General features: G+C 35.1%; 1 protein-coding gene across 2 annotated transcripts in view; it reads left to right on the plus strand.

Moving 5' to 3' along the window:
• Positions 1-15,874, plus strand: part of USP15 (ubiquitin specific peptidase 15) — a 58,490-nt gene that overhangs the window by 8,356 nt on the left and 34,260 nt on the right. The window contains exons 2-5 of one of the 2 annotated variants that reach the window (XM_085044093.1): positions 2,087-2,214; positions 5,216-5,346; positions 7,999-8,125; positions 13,156-13,301. In XM_085044093.1, the coding sequence (XP_084900219.1) occupies positions 2,087-2,214; positions 5,216-5,346; positions 7,999-8,125; positions 13,156-13,301 (532 nt within the window). Of the gene's footprint in view, positions 1-2,086; positions 2,215-5,215; positions 5,347-7,262; positions 7,378-7,998; positions 8,126-13,155; positions 13,302-15,874 lie in introns of those variants that run through there. The other variant, XM_085044103.1, reaches the window with a different exon arrangement.

Genomic DNA, 15,874 nt, shown 5'->3' on the forward strand with positions numbered 1-15,874 from the left:
TGAATGTGTTTGCAGAATCAAAAGCTATAAGTAATAATTGTGGCTGTTTCTGCTCATTTTTCTTATCTCATTACAGTTTCCAGTAAATTGTTCTTACTTCAGCCCCTAATCTCTTTTTGTGTCTCTCACTGGAGGGGATAGGGGAAGGAGTACTAAATTAGGGAATACCATTCCTAAACCAGGACAAGGGGGAAGATTATGATTATTGTGACTATGTTCAGTAATAACTCAAAATAGCTTTTCTCACCTATAGCAGATTTCTACTGAAGCAGAAGTAGCAGAATGTCCATTAAAATGCCTAACATGTATAAAACATAGATGCACATGTGCATGCACATGTATGCTTAAGCCAGTAATTTGGTGTAAGAATTCGTATCTATAGTTAGGGTCTGCTAGCATTTTTCAAAGTCTCTGTGCAAATTTTTTTTCTTGGCTAAGTAAATTCAATAAACCTTTCTTTTCCATGGAATGCATGTTACCTCAACTTTGTGGTAAAGGAACTTGACTGCTGTTTAGTTCTAATCACACTTACCTACTTGTATGGTTTATAAGTGGCCTTTCAGCTTTCTTTATGCAAAGAATATTAAGCTCTTATTTGATCCTGTAAGTACAAATGCCTGAATATGAGGGGAAGTGATGAATGATTTTTTGCACTTTGTGTTAGGAAACAGCAATGTTACAACATTTCAGTTAGGGAGACCCCTAAATAGATAATGCACAATTAAATGCAAAATTAATTTGATTTGGAAGAAGAAAGTAGATGAAGTGTTGAAATAGGTAATGTTGAATATTTAAAATCTAGAACAGTGGACCCCAAGCTTTCTCACACTGTTAAATTTGGTTATCAAAAATTTGTATTAATCACTCTATTACTGGTGTGCAATAAGACATTTAACAGAAAGTGTTTGAAAATAAAATAATTCTACAGGAGCAGTAATTTCTTAAGCATTAATTAAAGGCAGTTTGCCTGTGTGATATTTTCTCTTCTGTGTAAAATTATAGCTTTCCTTCTTAAGATTCATAGTTCATTCAAATTTAGATCAAGAAAACAGAGGCTATGGGACTAGGCTAGCAGGTTTGGTGGTGACTGCATTCATAACCACATGTAATTGCAGCTGGGTGGCTGCAGCAGAAGAGAAAATGGAGAATGCTGTTGTCCTTAAGTATGTTCATGAGAATGAAAACTTAATGTGTGAATTAAGAGGCAAGGGCATGTCAGATTAATCAAATGCAGTTTCATCCTAAGGTAGTAGTAAAGACAGACCAGGAACAGACCAGGCAGAAGATGAATACTTTTAGGAATGAGAAATAATGCAGATGTTATCTCAAAAAAATAAATAAAAACCTGAGCATCACTAAACAAATTTGGTATCTTGATCTTAAAGAAATTGTGAACAAAAAGGTATAAAATGTAGGTATTGCTGAACTTCGTAAAAGCCAGATTGTGACAACAGTTTAATCTGGATAGAAGTACTGTGGAGCTGAGATTAGAAATCTAATCACTTTATATGGAAGTGTGATGTTGATAATTATTTGTAGGCGGAACATTTAGTCCTCCCTCAAAAGCAGAGCATTTACTCTGTGTATTGATGTTGACTCAGAGGAAGAAAACACACTCTCTGGTTCATGACAAGGCATCAGAGTTCTGAAGTTTAAGTTGCATATGAATGTTATAAATAAAACTCCAGCAGGAGACAATTTTTTCTAAAAGTTCTCTCTCACTTTTTTAAAGGGCTGTCTAATTATAGAGATATAATTTGAATCTCCTGAATTTGAAAATCAAGAGCAGGAATTAAAGGTGACAATCATTCATGCTAAAAAGGGCAGTGCTTTTTCAACTTGCCATTTTCCAGCCTTTAATACGTTGTATTGGCAGTCTTGCAAAACTGTACTTGGTGCTGTTAGTGAGATCTCTAAATGACCACAATTAAAGTCCTCACTGGTAGGAGATGCTGATAATGGTTAGCAGAACAAAGAGAAAAGCATTGTCATTTTGCAAGGCTGATGAATGCCTGTGCATTATCGTGAATGAGGTAGGAAGTAGTAGCATGCCAGTAATTAATATGTATGTCTTCTTCATTTGAAGGTATCTAGTGGATAGTCGCTGGTTCAAACAGTGGAAAAAATATGTTGGTTTTGACAGCTGGGACAAATACCAGATGGGAGATCAGAATGTGTACCCTGGTCCTATTGATAACTCCGGTCTTCTCAAAGGTAACTGCTTCTGACTGTGTAATAAGCTAGTAGTACATTAAGTGCAAAATTGTTACAGTTGATCTTTTGAAGTTGGCAGTGTAAATAAACCTCAGCATATATGAAAGGTAAAAATTTTGGTGTCTTTTCAGATGGTGACAAGGGAATTGGAATAGATTTCACTAATAAATCACAGTTTTATAAGTCCAATTATTGGAACTTCTTTGCAATGGTAACAAAATATGTAATAATGTACAAATTCCTGGTTTATAATGAGATTTTGGGTTATCTTGAGAACTGAAAACTAGTCAAGTTGACAAAAAGGTAGCTTGAGTTCACTATGATTTCCCTTTTTTCGGTAGCTGAACCAAACTGATTGATTTAAAGTAAGACTTTTAAGTTGAACTCTAAACCTTCCTTCTGTAAATGAGTCCTAAGCCCTTACTTTAGTTCTGGAACAGTTGGAAGAGTGGTGTTACACCATTCAGTGACTTAAGTTTTGTGAAATTATAGAGGATCATTTTCTGTTTTCTTTACAGTCTTGTAAAGAAAGTCTGTCACTGCTATAATTACTCAGGTCTGACTGACTTGTGCTGAACTGTAGTCAAGTTTGTCTCAGAATACTTTCCCACATTATTTAATCTTTATGTCAAATTCTGTATTTAATGTCCATTTTAAAAATACCATTCAAGCTGTTAATATTTAATCTGCAAAATCTGGCTGATACAAAATTGAGCAGATAATTGGTTTTCTTCTTTACAGTTAGAATAGTACTGCATATTTTATTGGCACATAGTAATACCAATTTTTACAACTTCATGGGCTTTATGATGAACTCTTGACTTTCTTAATTCAAAACGTCTGTAATTAATCTCATTATTTTCCAAGTTAATGTTCAAGATGATTGCATCTTTCATAAAACTGGTTGTACTGTGTTGTACTGATTGTCAGTGTGAATGAGTGTGTATATCTGACAGTGACCAGTGCCTGTGTAGAAGGTGCTGTATTGTCATACACATCTATATGTTCTTTTCCATCCAGAAGCTTTAAAGTCTTTTTGCTCCAGGTGAGTGTTGTGTTTTGTTTTCTGAAATGTGAGGATCTAGATCTTCTGTACAGTCTCGTAGTAAATCTTGCAGTGAGGCAGGTATGTTCAGGTGGTACATCTCTAGCTGACAACAGATGTAGCAACATCTTTTTATCCTCAGTGAGGAATATTAGCTTGTTCTCTCTTCTGTGTCTTCGCTTTCAAAAAAGGTGATTTCTAGTTGTCCCAAACACTGTTAGTTGATCTGTACCATTTATAACTTAATTTAGATACGTGTTCAGATTGTGTTTAGTTACTGTTCTAATAAAGCCTACTTGAGGGTTAGCTATCCAGATTTGAAGTCATGTTAGCCATTTTCCTAAAACTCCTGAAAACCTGTATTCTGTTGTTTTGATGCTAACAGAGCCTCTTTCAAAATAAACAGCCTCAGGGTTTGTGAACTTCCCTTTTTTGTTCATTCATGGTTCTAAACTATGGCTCCGCAATGGCAGTGATTCCATGCATCCAGTTACCCTCCAACATCTGTTCCTGTGTAAAGGTAGCTTTAAAATTAAGGGCATTAGTGTCCAGCAAATAATAGCTTTCTCTTTCACCCGCTGCAAAGCAGCACTCCTTTGTACTAGGTTTTCTATGTAGCATAAACAGAACCTGAAAATGCTTGGATTTTAATCTTGTCTTTGGCACATAGTATGCTCTAGTTGCTCTAATGCTGCTTTCCTTAAAAATGTGCATCTGATATAAAGAATAAAATAATCTAAAATGGGCATGCTTTCTCAGGTATTCTGCAGTGGAATGCAATGATGAGGAAAGCTATAATTGAATTAATGAAAGACTGATTCCAGGAAACTGAAGCAGTATGTTGTGCTTATATTACTTAAATGCTTCTCGCTTGTTTCCAGAACATTTGGGTGAAGTGAGAGCAATGAAAAGTAACAGGTAGAGATTTCAGTTGATCTCACCATGTGCAAAAAAAGTTGAATGTGATGGAATGCATGTGTCATCTTCAAAAGAAGAGATACATAGTCAAAGCAGGCACAAGGAAGTAGTTATTTAGAGTAGCTGATTGTTCATCATAGAAGACAGTGTTGTATATGAGGGACTGAATTTCAGAGTCAGAGTACCTGTTTGATGGCTCTGAAAAAAATTATACTAGAAGAAATGTTGGTATTTTTAGAAGGAGAGAATAGAATCCAAATTACACCTTCTCACTACATCCGATCAGTGCAGATACACTGTATGAATCTTGTAAAGAGTTATGTGGACCTGAAGATGTGCTTGTGGATTTCTCTCCACACTGTGCTTCCTATTATAATGTGGTGCTTCCAGGTGGAGATACAACTGTGCTAAATGTGAAAGGCTCACAGTGGCTCACATCTAGAATCACCTTTACACCTAAAAGATAGCTGCTAGTAATAAGGATTGAACCAAAGCTCAAAGCATGCTGCTTACCTAAGGAGATACCAAGTTGTGCTTCTTTTAAGTGCAGCATCTCCTCATCTCTGTGAAGAATTTTGTAGTGGCTGTTTCCAGAACATGGAGGATCCTTTAAGAGGTTGTACCATACTGCTTTCCTAGTCTGACATGGGATGAATAGCTTCAAACTTTGTCTTGAATCTACAGTTACTCATTCTCATTTTCAGTTGTGGAAGTATTCATAATGATGTGGGAATATGTGTGAAGTGAGTGGGAGAAATGGTTTCTCTGAAAGCTAGGATGGTGTATGATAACAAATTAGGTGCTTTTAATTGCCTGAGGATATAGAATTGTCACTTGGGTTCCTGAGTGTATGATGCCTATGCATGAGCTGGACAGTTTGCCTAAATCGTTTCAGAAGACTTGCTCTGAATGCTGTAATACTGGTAACATAATTGTGACTCAGAAAATACTTCATCTGCTATTTATATGAAAAATGTTACATTAAAAACTCACGTACTGCATTATAGCATTCAAGTGAAAACAATCTTTCTCTTATAGATGGTGATTCTCAGTCTCTCAAGGAACATCTCATTGATGAGCTGGACTACATCCTTTTGCCAACTGAAGGCTGGAATAGGCTAGTTAGCTGGTACACACTGATGGATGGTCAAGAGCCAATTGCACGCAAGGTACTCTTTAATTACCTGCTGAGATGAATATGATTCAGATGTAGTCCTGCAAATATGCAGGAGTTGCACACGAATTTATTAGCAGACTTTAAGTCCTGGCCTATTATCATCCAGAAAGTTTCTGCTTTAGTTGCTTATTGATATCTAATTTTTATTCAGATTTTTGAGGCTTAAGTTTGTCATGCTGAGAAAGGGGGATGCAGAGGATATAATACTTTATTTTTCTGGAAGTAAGTCCTCTTAATAAATACCTCAAGAAGAATTTACTTTAGAAGCTTGTAAGGCTATTAATGCCAATGATTTTGTAATTAAGTAAATAACCCATAAACTGTATTGACTATGTAAGTGAAAAGCCTAGCTCTAATACTATTAACATTGGTGGAGTAATTGGTAATTTCTTTTCTGATAAACACTCTTCGGTGCTCAGGTGCTTGCTAAGGGAGTTACTTCTTTAAGCAAAAAGCTTACCTCAACACAGGTATGGTGGATAGTGTTGCCCTCCATCAATATGAGATACTTAAAAATTAACATCTTTAAATTTATTTCTGTTTGCTTCAGCACATAACACCCTTACTATGAAGGTGATATGACATTTCACCAGTTTTTTGATCATGCAGTCTTTTTTTGTGTTATTTCTTAAAGATTTTTGGGTTAGTGATTACAGTTGCATCCTGACTGGCCTGAATTAATTAATTTTTAAAATACATTTTGGGGTGTTTATTCTTTCTGTATTGACCAGTAAGGGTGTATTTTTCCGGTTACGGGGAACTTTATTTTAATTCTTTCAAAATTGCTGAAAAAGTGTTAGGCTTAGAATCTAGTTTTATGATTTCTCATGTGGTACAACTCTTGTTTCCTTCTTATGATGTGAGTATAGTCTAACTACATGCATGCTGGCTGCTTATTTGAAGTCCATTCTTCAACTAAATGGTAGATATATCTTTAGAAGAAATTTCAAGTCTTCAAAATTCAGTTGGCGAGCAACAGAAATCTGTTTGAGGGTTTTATAGCATTTTCTTTAATACTATAAAATAGTTGTTTGGTTTTTATTTCAAAGAGACATCCCTGGAATGTGTGTCTTTTTGTCTAGTTCTGTTAGAGCTGAAATCCATCAAAAGACCTCTCCTTCTTCAAAGATATGTATGTTATCAACTTGTTACTGTTTTTCCTGAAGGTGGATTTCAGCAAATTGCGTACTCTTCCATCATCATAGTAAAGTAAAAAATTCTGTAATTCTTTTAATTTGGGAGGAAGATAGGAGAGAGAAGAGAAATTAGAGTAACTTCATTCCACTTGGAAGTAAATGACTGGAAAAATACATGGAGTGTAATGAATGGCCAGGTAAACTGGCATAGCTTTGTTATTTTCTGACAATAGAAACAGCAGTTATCCTCTGAGAAGCATATTCCAGTTCAGCATTTTTGTTTCTGATGCTTTTGTTATTCACAATTATTTGTCCCGTCTGCCATTATGGTTTATTTTTATAAAGGTGGCATTATATTTTTCTTTCATCCCCTTTGTTACATCAACTATTTTTTGAAATGTGGATCCAAATTTTAATTTGATAAAATGTTGTATTTGAGCTGTATCAGCTAATGTTAAGACTTCTTGTAATAGGTTGTACTACCACTACAGTGTCAGTTTTTATTCTTAGAAATATCTTAGCCATACTGCACAGTTTTGTTTACTGCCACTATTTTGTTGTGACACTAGTAGCTGAAAACTACTAAGCTGCTCAAATTACAATGTATTTTTATTTAAATGTCATAGTTGACAGTCATTAAAGCTAAGGCAAGCAATGAAACAATTCACTGATTTCTTAATTTTTTTTTCCTATGGCACATACCATACAAGTTATATTTGTACAGCAGATAGCAGATCTCTCCTAGCAATTAGCTGGTGGCTTTTTTTTTTTACCCATATTTGTCAGATGTATCACATATCAAGCTGATGGTTATTTTTGGAGCAGTCTACATGACTAAGTGTACTGCAGTTACACTTTGGAAGATCAAAGGGAAAAACATTTAAGAGGTGACCCTGAATATTTTTTTCTACATTTTACTTTTATTTAAAAACAAAAAAATCTTGTATATTTAACTATTTTGTTATAGGTGTTAAAAAATGAACATATAATAACTGTAATTAGTAGGTAAAATTTCAAATTACTGTATTCGTTATCTGAATGTAAGTGGAAGATTTGTAGGTTTTGTTTAAAAATGTAATACCCAGATTTTATTACTTTATATTCTATTTTTGATAAGCACTCTTTAACTGTGAAAACTAATTCTTGGTGTTCTGAGAAAGTAGTATACAATGAATGTATTTTGAAGTAAAAATAGCTTACGGTGTTTTTTCTCTTGATCAAATATCTTTGGGTTGAGGTTGCATATTTGTGATGTCTACTGTACTTAACACCTTGAAAGTCATGGTGTTATACACAGGTAAGACAGTCGTCATCATAGAAAAAAGTACTTTCTAGTTTACTGTATTTCTAAGAAGTTATGGGAGAGTTTTAGTACTAATTTTTTTGCATTTATTAAGTGTTTTACATTCCCTAAACTTCAGTTTCTCGAAGAGTTCTCAAAAATATTTTGAAGCGCATGTATCTGAAAACATATTCGGACTGATACGTGATCCCATTCTGTTTTTCAGGTCGTTGAACAGGGTATGTTTGTAAAGCACTGCAAAGTAGAAGTATATCTAACAGAATTAAAACTTTGTGAAAATGGAAATATGAACAATGTTGTCACACGAAGATTTAGTAAAGCTGATACAATAGGTATGCACAACTATTTTCTAAAAATATATGATTGTACTTGTACATGGTAGCAAGTTCTGAATAAATAAGTCTCGATAAAATGGTAAGTGGGTATTGTGACCGCTAAAAATGATGGGAGTAGTTTTGTTTGGAATCAAAGTTAAAAGTTAAGAATTTGGAAGATTGAGGGGGTTTAATACAATTTTAAGAATATAATTGTGTGTTTTATTGTCTAAGCATCTGTATTAACTTTAGAGGTTTGAGCTTTTAAGGAAGTGAACAGTGTGGTGTTGTTGATTGGATTTCATAATACTTTTTCTTGGCTTTTGGTGTGTAAGAAATACATTTTTTAATATGTTCCATTAGCCAGCACATTTTAGTCATATATATGAAGAGAAGGGTATATACAAAACACATGGAAGAGTTTAGGTAATAAATTAATGGCTAAAGGTGACCTACAAAGGCAGTATTCTTTGGGTTGTGAAGTGGCAGGCTGGGCACAATCTTTTACAGTAATTGAATCCTCTATTAAACCTTTAACTTACCTTTACTTGTATTTAGTTTGACTGCTTGTTGAGTATTCTGTCATTGTTGGAAACAGTATTTTGATAAGATATTTGACTTTGAAAATAACAATCAGAGCATATTCAGAGATACTGCTGCTCTTTTTTTGGTGTGTTTGTGCATGTGTATCTGAGATAAGATTCTTTCAATTGTCTGTGTTTGTGCAGTTAGAACTGTACTTTATGCCCTTGGCACTGTATGCCCAGCCATCACTTTGTTTACATTTGTTGACAGCAGTGTAGGTTTTTAAGGTTTTGCTTCTCTTTACATTATGAGTAGTGACTTACACTTACCACTGTTTACTTCTTTGCAGTTTGCTTGCTATAGAAGCAGTCATTTTACTTTGTTACATTTCAGTATTTAAGTTAGAAAAGGAATCACCTGCTTATATTAGAGTAAAAACTTTAAAATTGTGAAAATTCTCCTCAAAACAAGGTTTATTGTATGTTAACTTGCCTTTTTGAGATCTGGGAAGTTATACTTTATTATTTTCCGAGGAAACCAGAAACTTGGAAAAAGCAGTTTAACATTGTCCTTCCCTTAGGACCAAATGCAAGCCATTTTGCAGCTATACTGAATTTAATTGTACTGTATACTGAAATTATAGGTAATGGATGAATTTCTGATCTTTTCTCTAATCAGAAACAGGGCATTTTGGAATCACTGTTAACTTGAAGGTATATTCATTTTTTCTTAGCCGAGAGAGAATTACAATTATGAATAAATTGTTACAAAGGGTAATGAGAAAGAGTCAGAGTCCCTGGCAGCCCCTTTCCAGACAGTTACCTGATTTGCTATCGTGAACTGTGGATGATATGCTCCTGGAAGCCTTTAAAAACATGCCATTTCTGAAGCTGAAGCTTCTCATGCAGAGTACAAAGCAGAGCCATCCTAGCCAGGACATCCAAAAGAGTTTGTACCTTAGAAGAAGAGCTAGAAAAATTCAACCCACTTGAAGAATGAAAAAATAACTGATCCCTCTTATCCATTATTAAGATGATTTCTCCTCCTTCCCCCCACCCACTTCTTACCTCAAGTATATTTGACGTAGTTCTGGAATTCATCAAACACACATCAGAAATGCTCATTATATCAATAAATAATATTCAAGAGGGATCTTAGAAAATTTTGATAATTTTATACACTTCCTTATATATTCCAGTAAGGAATGCATTTTTATTATAGTTGCAGAATGTTCATAGTTCAAAAAAAGTCAGTAACAGCCTCACTGGAGTAGGTAGACATAGAGTGCTGTGGTCTTTTCAAGAAGTTGTCATTTTTCTATCCACCATCATTGATTATATTATTTACTGCCCTCAAAATCAGTACAAGACCTTTGTTAATTCACAAAACCAGAGACATATCCTAAGTATAATATAATACTTACCTATCAGTCTTCAGGTATTTCTTATTCTTGGAATACCTTTGCTTTTGCACTCAAACAGAAACTAAGCTGTATGTCAATAAATCAGCCCTAAGTCAAGGGCAGACCTAATAATGACAGTCATTCTCTAAGGATGGTACAAGTCACATCTGACATGTGTTTGGACCTTCTTGGGACCAAAGGCTTTGTACCTCCTGCAGTTGAGGACTCTTGCCTTGGAGACAGTGCATAGTGACTTTTAGACTGATTGATAACTAACTCTCTTGGGGGAGAGGATGTTAATTCTAAAAGTGAATAGATGTAGTTAAGGCAGTATTTCAGCCGAGATGCTGATCCTAGAGAGTATCAGGGTTTCCAAGTGAAAATGAGTTAATGATCCATTTGGGAGTCTTAATCATGTGAAAGTATGATAGAACTAAGTCATCGGCCTAGTACATAAGAGTTTTACAAAACACAAAATATGAGAAAGACTGTCTGTAGCCTCGATTATGGACAAAGAGGAGTCAGGCTGTGTCTGCAATGCCATGAAACAAATCCAAAAATGAGCTGATAAACTTCATAGAACATTACGCTACTGTCTCTGCATTTAATGGACTTTTGCTAGTAAATTGTCTTAGCAAGTGGCTTTGATTCATCTCTCCCTTTAATCTGCTGCAGAATACAAGATTGTAATGCTTGCCACCCTTGCAGACTATTTCTTCTGGAATTGGTGACTAGCCTTTTCCTTCTTTATGAAGGAGGGGTTATTGACATCTTAGTATTAACACCTAAGAGTTTCCTTCAGCCAGCATTTGTGATACTACTAGCCTTTGGGAGCCAAGAGGTATTTGTACTAGGATCCACTGAACTTTTTCAGCATCTCATCAAGACTGTTCCAGGTAGTCTTTCAAAATAGTTTTTAAAGTATGCAGTTGTTTTTATGGATGAGCTATATGGTTTTTAACAATGCAGGGTATGATCTGTATGGGATCCATAAGTTTTAACTCTCAAATTGAGCTATCTCAAATTGTGGGTATACAGGTGAAGGAGTGAGAGGCATCTTTTAAATGGCAGTTCTTCCTGTCTCTTTTAGACATCATGCTAGTACTACTCATCTCATACATTGGATGTATATAACTAAACCCCCAGGGAAGTGTTTGAGAACTGACTGCACATGACAGTTAGTGCTAAAGTTTAGTCAGTATGCTGGTGTTTGGTGAAAGATTGCACTCTGTCATCCTGGAGGCCTCTTCCAACCTTAATGAATCTATGATTCTGGTAGAAGAGAACGCCATTCACAATGTGCCTCAGACAATACCTATTTGATATGTTTTCATTTATGCTGGAACAGGCACTTTCACTTCAGTTTGTAAGCCAGCCCTGCTGGGGATGGGAGGAAGAATTATGAAGTGTGCATTGCTTATGTGTTCATAGAAGGACATAAAAGAATCTTATTTTCACAAAGTCTCAAAATTGGCATGATAGTTAAGTGGAGCATGTTCTTCCCAGTCTTGGACATAATGTGTAGTTATCCAATAGGATTGATTCTTCCTGTCTTGTAACAGTTCTGTTAGTGAAGCTGGAGTATGTTAAAATTAGCATAATAAATGTTAACTTAGTACGTGAGTAGAAAACTACCTGCAATGCTCAGATAGTTAATTGCCATGGTATCAATAAGAATGAAAAATTGTATTTTGTAAATTCTTCTTTTAGTGAAAGCCATTGATAAATCTACATTTTCTACTTTTTTAAAAGATTGTTGCTGACTAGATTAATTCTTATAGTCATATATAATTACTTGAATTCATTGGTTGAGGTTTGATTCAGACAGTACATTTTTTTTTTGAAAGCCAGCAAATCAAATTAGTCTGTTGCCTTGTTGATGCCACCTACCTTGCCTACATATCATCTCTGTTACAAAAACAGATGATCCAGCATAACACTTGCTTTCAGACTAAAATATGTGATAACTAGTATAAAAACAATTTGTGTTCAGTTGCCAGCAATATCTGCAAATATTTTATTGGCCCATTGTCATGCCTTTCACAAGCCAATGGCTGAACTTTTGCAAGTTACTTCTAAGTTTCAGGTCTCAATTTGGTGTATCCTGTTTAACATAGTAGAAGAGAAAATAATCTTGAGTGAAAGGGAGCAAGAAAAGCTGACACACAAGTGTTTTATCCTTAGACTTTGGAGGAATGTTAAAGAGCTTATGGGGCCCATTTTTATAACTGTTTTCAGTCATCATCAGGGACAAAGTGGACAAATTTCTTGACTCCTGTTTTGTGTTCTGTGTTAGCTGTTACGAGAAATAGCTTCCCATGGGCCTTTGTGAGTCTACCAATTAAAAAAAGCAGCTAAGTGGGATTGCTATGATAGAGTGCTGTACATATTAGTTAAAAAACCCAACTCTTCAATAAATTCTGCTTTTGTGTAAGGGGAATATTAATTAAGAATTTCTTAAATTTCAGTTGTAGATAAGTTATGAAATCTTAAAATTATGTAACATTGGTTATATTCCTGTCAGGTAGAGTAGGAGCTGGTACATGTTTTTTCTTTAAAATTTTCAGGGGTGTAAAATCTTTCATCTTCCTTTTAAAATAAATTTATGTGCTTCAGTTTTACAGAGTAGCCGCTAACTTCTGTGGGCATGTGAATTAAACTTCATGCATATATTATATATTGTGGTTAGTGTTAATTACACTGGGCTACGGGTAGAAGAGTAAAAACTGAAAAGGGTTTGATTTAGGGAGAGGAACAGAATGACTTGCACTTCTTGCACCTGAATTTTGCTACCAGTTGCACTCCTGATAATTTACTACCTCCCCATACTCCTCTGTTAGCACACTCAGAAATGAGTAGATGGCTCCTGTCATCTGTTATTTACCAACTTCTCTTTATTTGGTCTGCCTTGCTAAGGGATTCAGTCCTCTGACTGTTTCCATTTTAAAGGCAAGCTAACTAGCAACTTCCTGCTTGTCTTACAAAATGAAGTAGTTGCATAGTAATTTCTACAGTTTCACTTATATTTTGAATATGAGAAGATGAATTCTGATGCTTTATTTGACCTTATACTGTTTGTGTATTGAAATGTTAAACTTGTGTTCTCTCCTTTACGAAACAGACACAATTGAAAAAGAGATACGGAAAATCTTCAATATTCCAGGTGAAAAAGAGACCAGACTGTGGAACAAATACATGAGTAATACTTTTGAACCTTTGAATAAACCAGACAGTACCATACAGGATGCTGGTTTATACCAGGGACAGGTACAGTGAAATATTACTTATTTTCTTGTATACATTTATCTTTTTGCTCATGAAAAGGTAGCTTTACCCAATGATTTTTGCGTATTTTTAAATGAAAGTTGCCTCCTGATGGATTGTGTTAGGGATAGAGGTTTTTATAAACAAATTTGCTTGAAATTAAAGTAGCCTTTGTGTGTATTTTCAGGATTAAAGACTAGTTTAACTTTCCTGGTGAATAAAACCTACAATTTCTAATATATTTCTAAATTTTAATTTTTATATTTACCAAATTTTATGAGATTGCTGATATGAATTTGGTAAAATATGAAATAAAAAAATATTCCTAGGATCTGGGATATGTTCCTATAATGAAATGCAAAATTTGCAGAACTTTTTAGGTATTCTAAGGACTATTGTCTTCTCAGATTCCGCTGTCTGGATTTCAGAAACAAAATTCAAAACAAAATATTTTCAAAATAATGATAGAGATGGAGGCTTGTGAACCTGCTTCAACATGAGACAGTATGATCACTTTAAAATCATCACTTAATAGGGGAATTCCTCACAAGATAATTGTTTTACCTTTCCAGCTGAATATAAAGAACAAACTTTGAATGTTAAGCTACAAAATACAAGTGTCAACAGATTGAGCAATTGCATTGATAGAAAAACTTTTCAGATTATTACATTGATTCTTTAGTCTTCAGATAGAGTTGCATGTTTTTTCAACAGCTGTAATTCATGCTGTCATGCTTCAAATGTGGATAGATGAAATTTGATGGCAGTAATTTTAAGCCAGATTATATTAAAGTATTTCCTTTTGCCTTAAAATATTTGAGTCTAACCTACTTACCAGCAGTATTTACGCTGTGTTTCAGTTTTATTTTATGGCATGGAAGGTAGGTAATCAGTGTACCAAAATAGCTGCTTGAACTATTGTGTCCTTTAGCTTCATGCTGCATGCACTTAAACCCTCACACAGGTAATTTTAACTGTGCAGAGGTCCTACTGGAAGAGCCCGAATCTCCCATAAAAAATTCACATCAAAGATGTAACTTGCAAATTACCTCTATCCTAGTGAAACATTAGCTATGAAGCAAGCGTGGTCTAATAAAGCCATGAAAAGATCTCTAGGTGACATCTGTACTTTGAGCAAAACAAATACTGTTTAAAACAGAGTTTAACCATGGTTTATGAAAATGCTAAATGTCATGGTAGACTGTGTGTTTGGTCAGCTGCACTTGGTGACAGACACGGTGGTTCTTTTTCTTGCTGAGCTTCCTAATCTAATAATAGTTATTCTGACTATTACAGTCTGTCTTACGTAATAGTTATAATAGTGTATGCAATTGAGTAAATTAGTGCTTTGGATTGATCAGTTGATTTCTGAAGCAAGCCTTTAGGGATTCCATTGAACTCTTTAATCTGAATCTACTTTTTATTTAGTAGTCTCTGAGAACCAGTCAAGAAGTATGGCGGAATCAGTCTTTCAGCATTAATGACTGTGGCTAGCACAGGTCTTTCTCGTGAGAACATTTTGCTGTGTTTTATAAACAAAGATAAAGTTTGGATGTTTTTGCAAACAGGGTCTCAAGATTTGGGCAGTTCAGGCCTGGCCAGTTAGGCCTAGGGGGAGGTTTTTGACTGACCAATCTGGGTGACCTGTGAAAAGTCTATATATATGGAAATCAAAATAACAAAGTCCTCTTTTCTTGCCTGAGAACCTGGGTTTCTATTTCTCTGCTAGCGGCTCAACAGCAACAAATGACCAAGGGTATCAGACTACTCTTCTCCTAAGAGAAAGCTGGTCACTACAGAAGGCTTGTTTTCAATCTCAAGCTTTAGTGTCTTCAGACTGAAAATGTGATTAGATCTTCAAGTGGCAGCATGACTTACACACAAGGTTTTGAGCACTAGTACATATGTGAATTTATGTCATGGTGTAAACACATACAAGCATGGCATGGCAGTTAATTAGCGTTCTGAAACGTCAGTGTACAGTTGTGCAGAATTAGTTGCATTGGAAATGGGGAGTTGGATTCAGTTTAAGTATTGGAGTCTAGTTGCCATTTCAGAGGATCTAGCTATCTCAGCTGTCAATCCAGAAAGGCATGAGCTGTTTGTAGGTCCTGTGTCATATCTGCCAGCATAAGGCAGATACTTCAAATACCCAGAGGAGTTTCAAATGACACCTGATGCCTGTGTTTGGGACTAAGTGTTCTGTATTCCCTTTCATACCAACAATAAATGGAATTAACTTCATTAGTGAACTGTCCTGTTGAAAAAATAGTATTAGATAAATGCTTTTGTGAAGTATACAGGAGTAGTCATACAGGTATGATTTTAAGGCTGTCAAGGCAGAAAATAATTTTTTCTGGGTGTTTCAGGGCTTTTTTTTCTTATCTTTGTGAGGCAAAATTCCTTCAGGATTATCCCTTCCTTAACAGGGCTGTTGTGTAGACGTGATTTCTATAGATTCGTAGGTTTAAACATTGCAGGTCATCTTCTGACTTCTTTGAGAGATAAGTGGCTTGCCATCAGCGGATTATAGAGGAATAGAAATACTAAGCGACTTGCCAAAAATTTCACAAATT

This window comes from Lichenostomus cassidix, chromosome 1Aa (genome assembly GCF_008360975.1).
Source record: "Lichenostomus cassidix isolate B80296 chromosome 1Aa, HeHo_3.0, whole genome shotgun sequence".
Lineage (NCBI taxonomy): Eukaryota > Metazoa > Chordata > Aves > Passeriformes > Meliphagidae > Lichenostomus > Lichenostomus cassidix.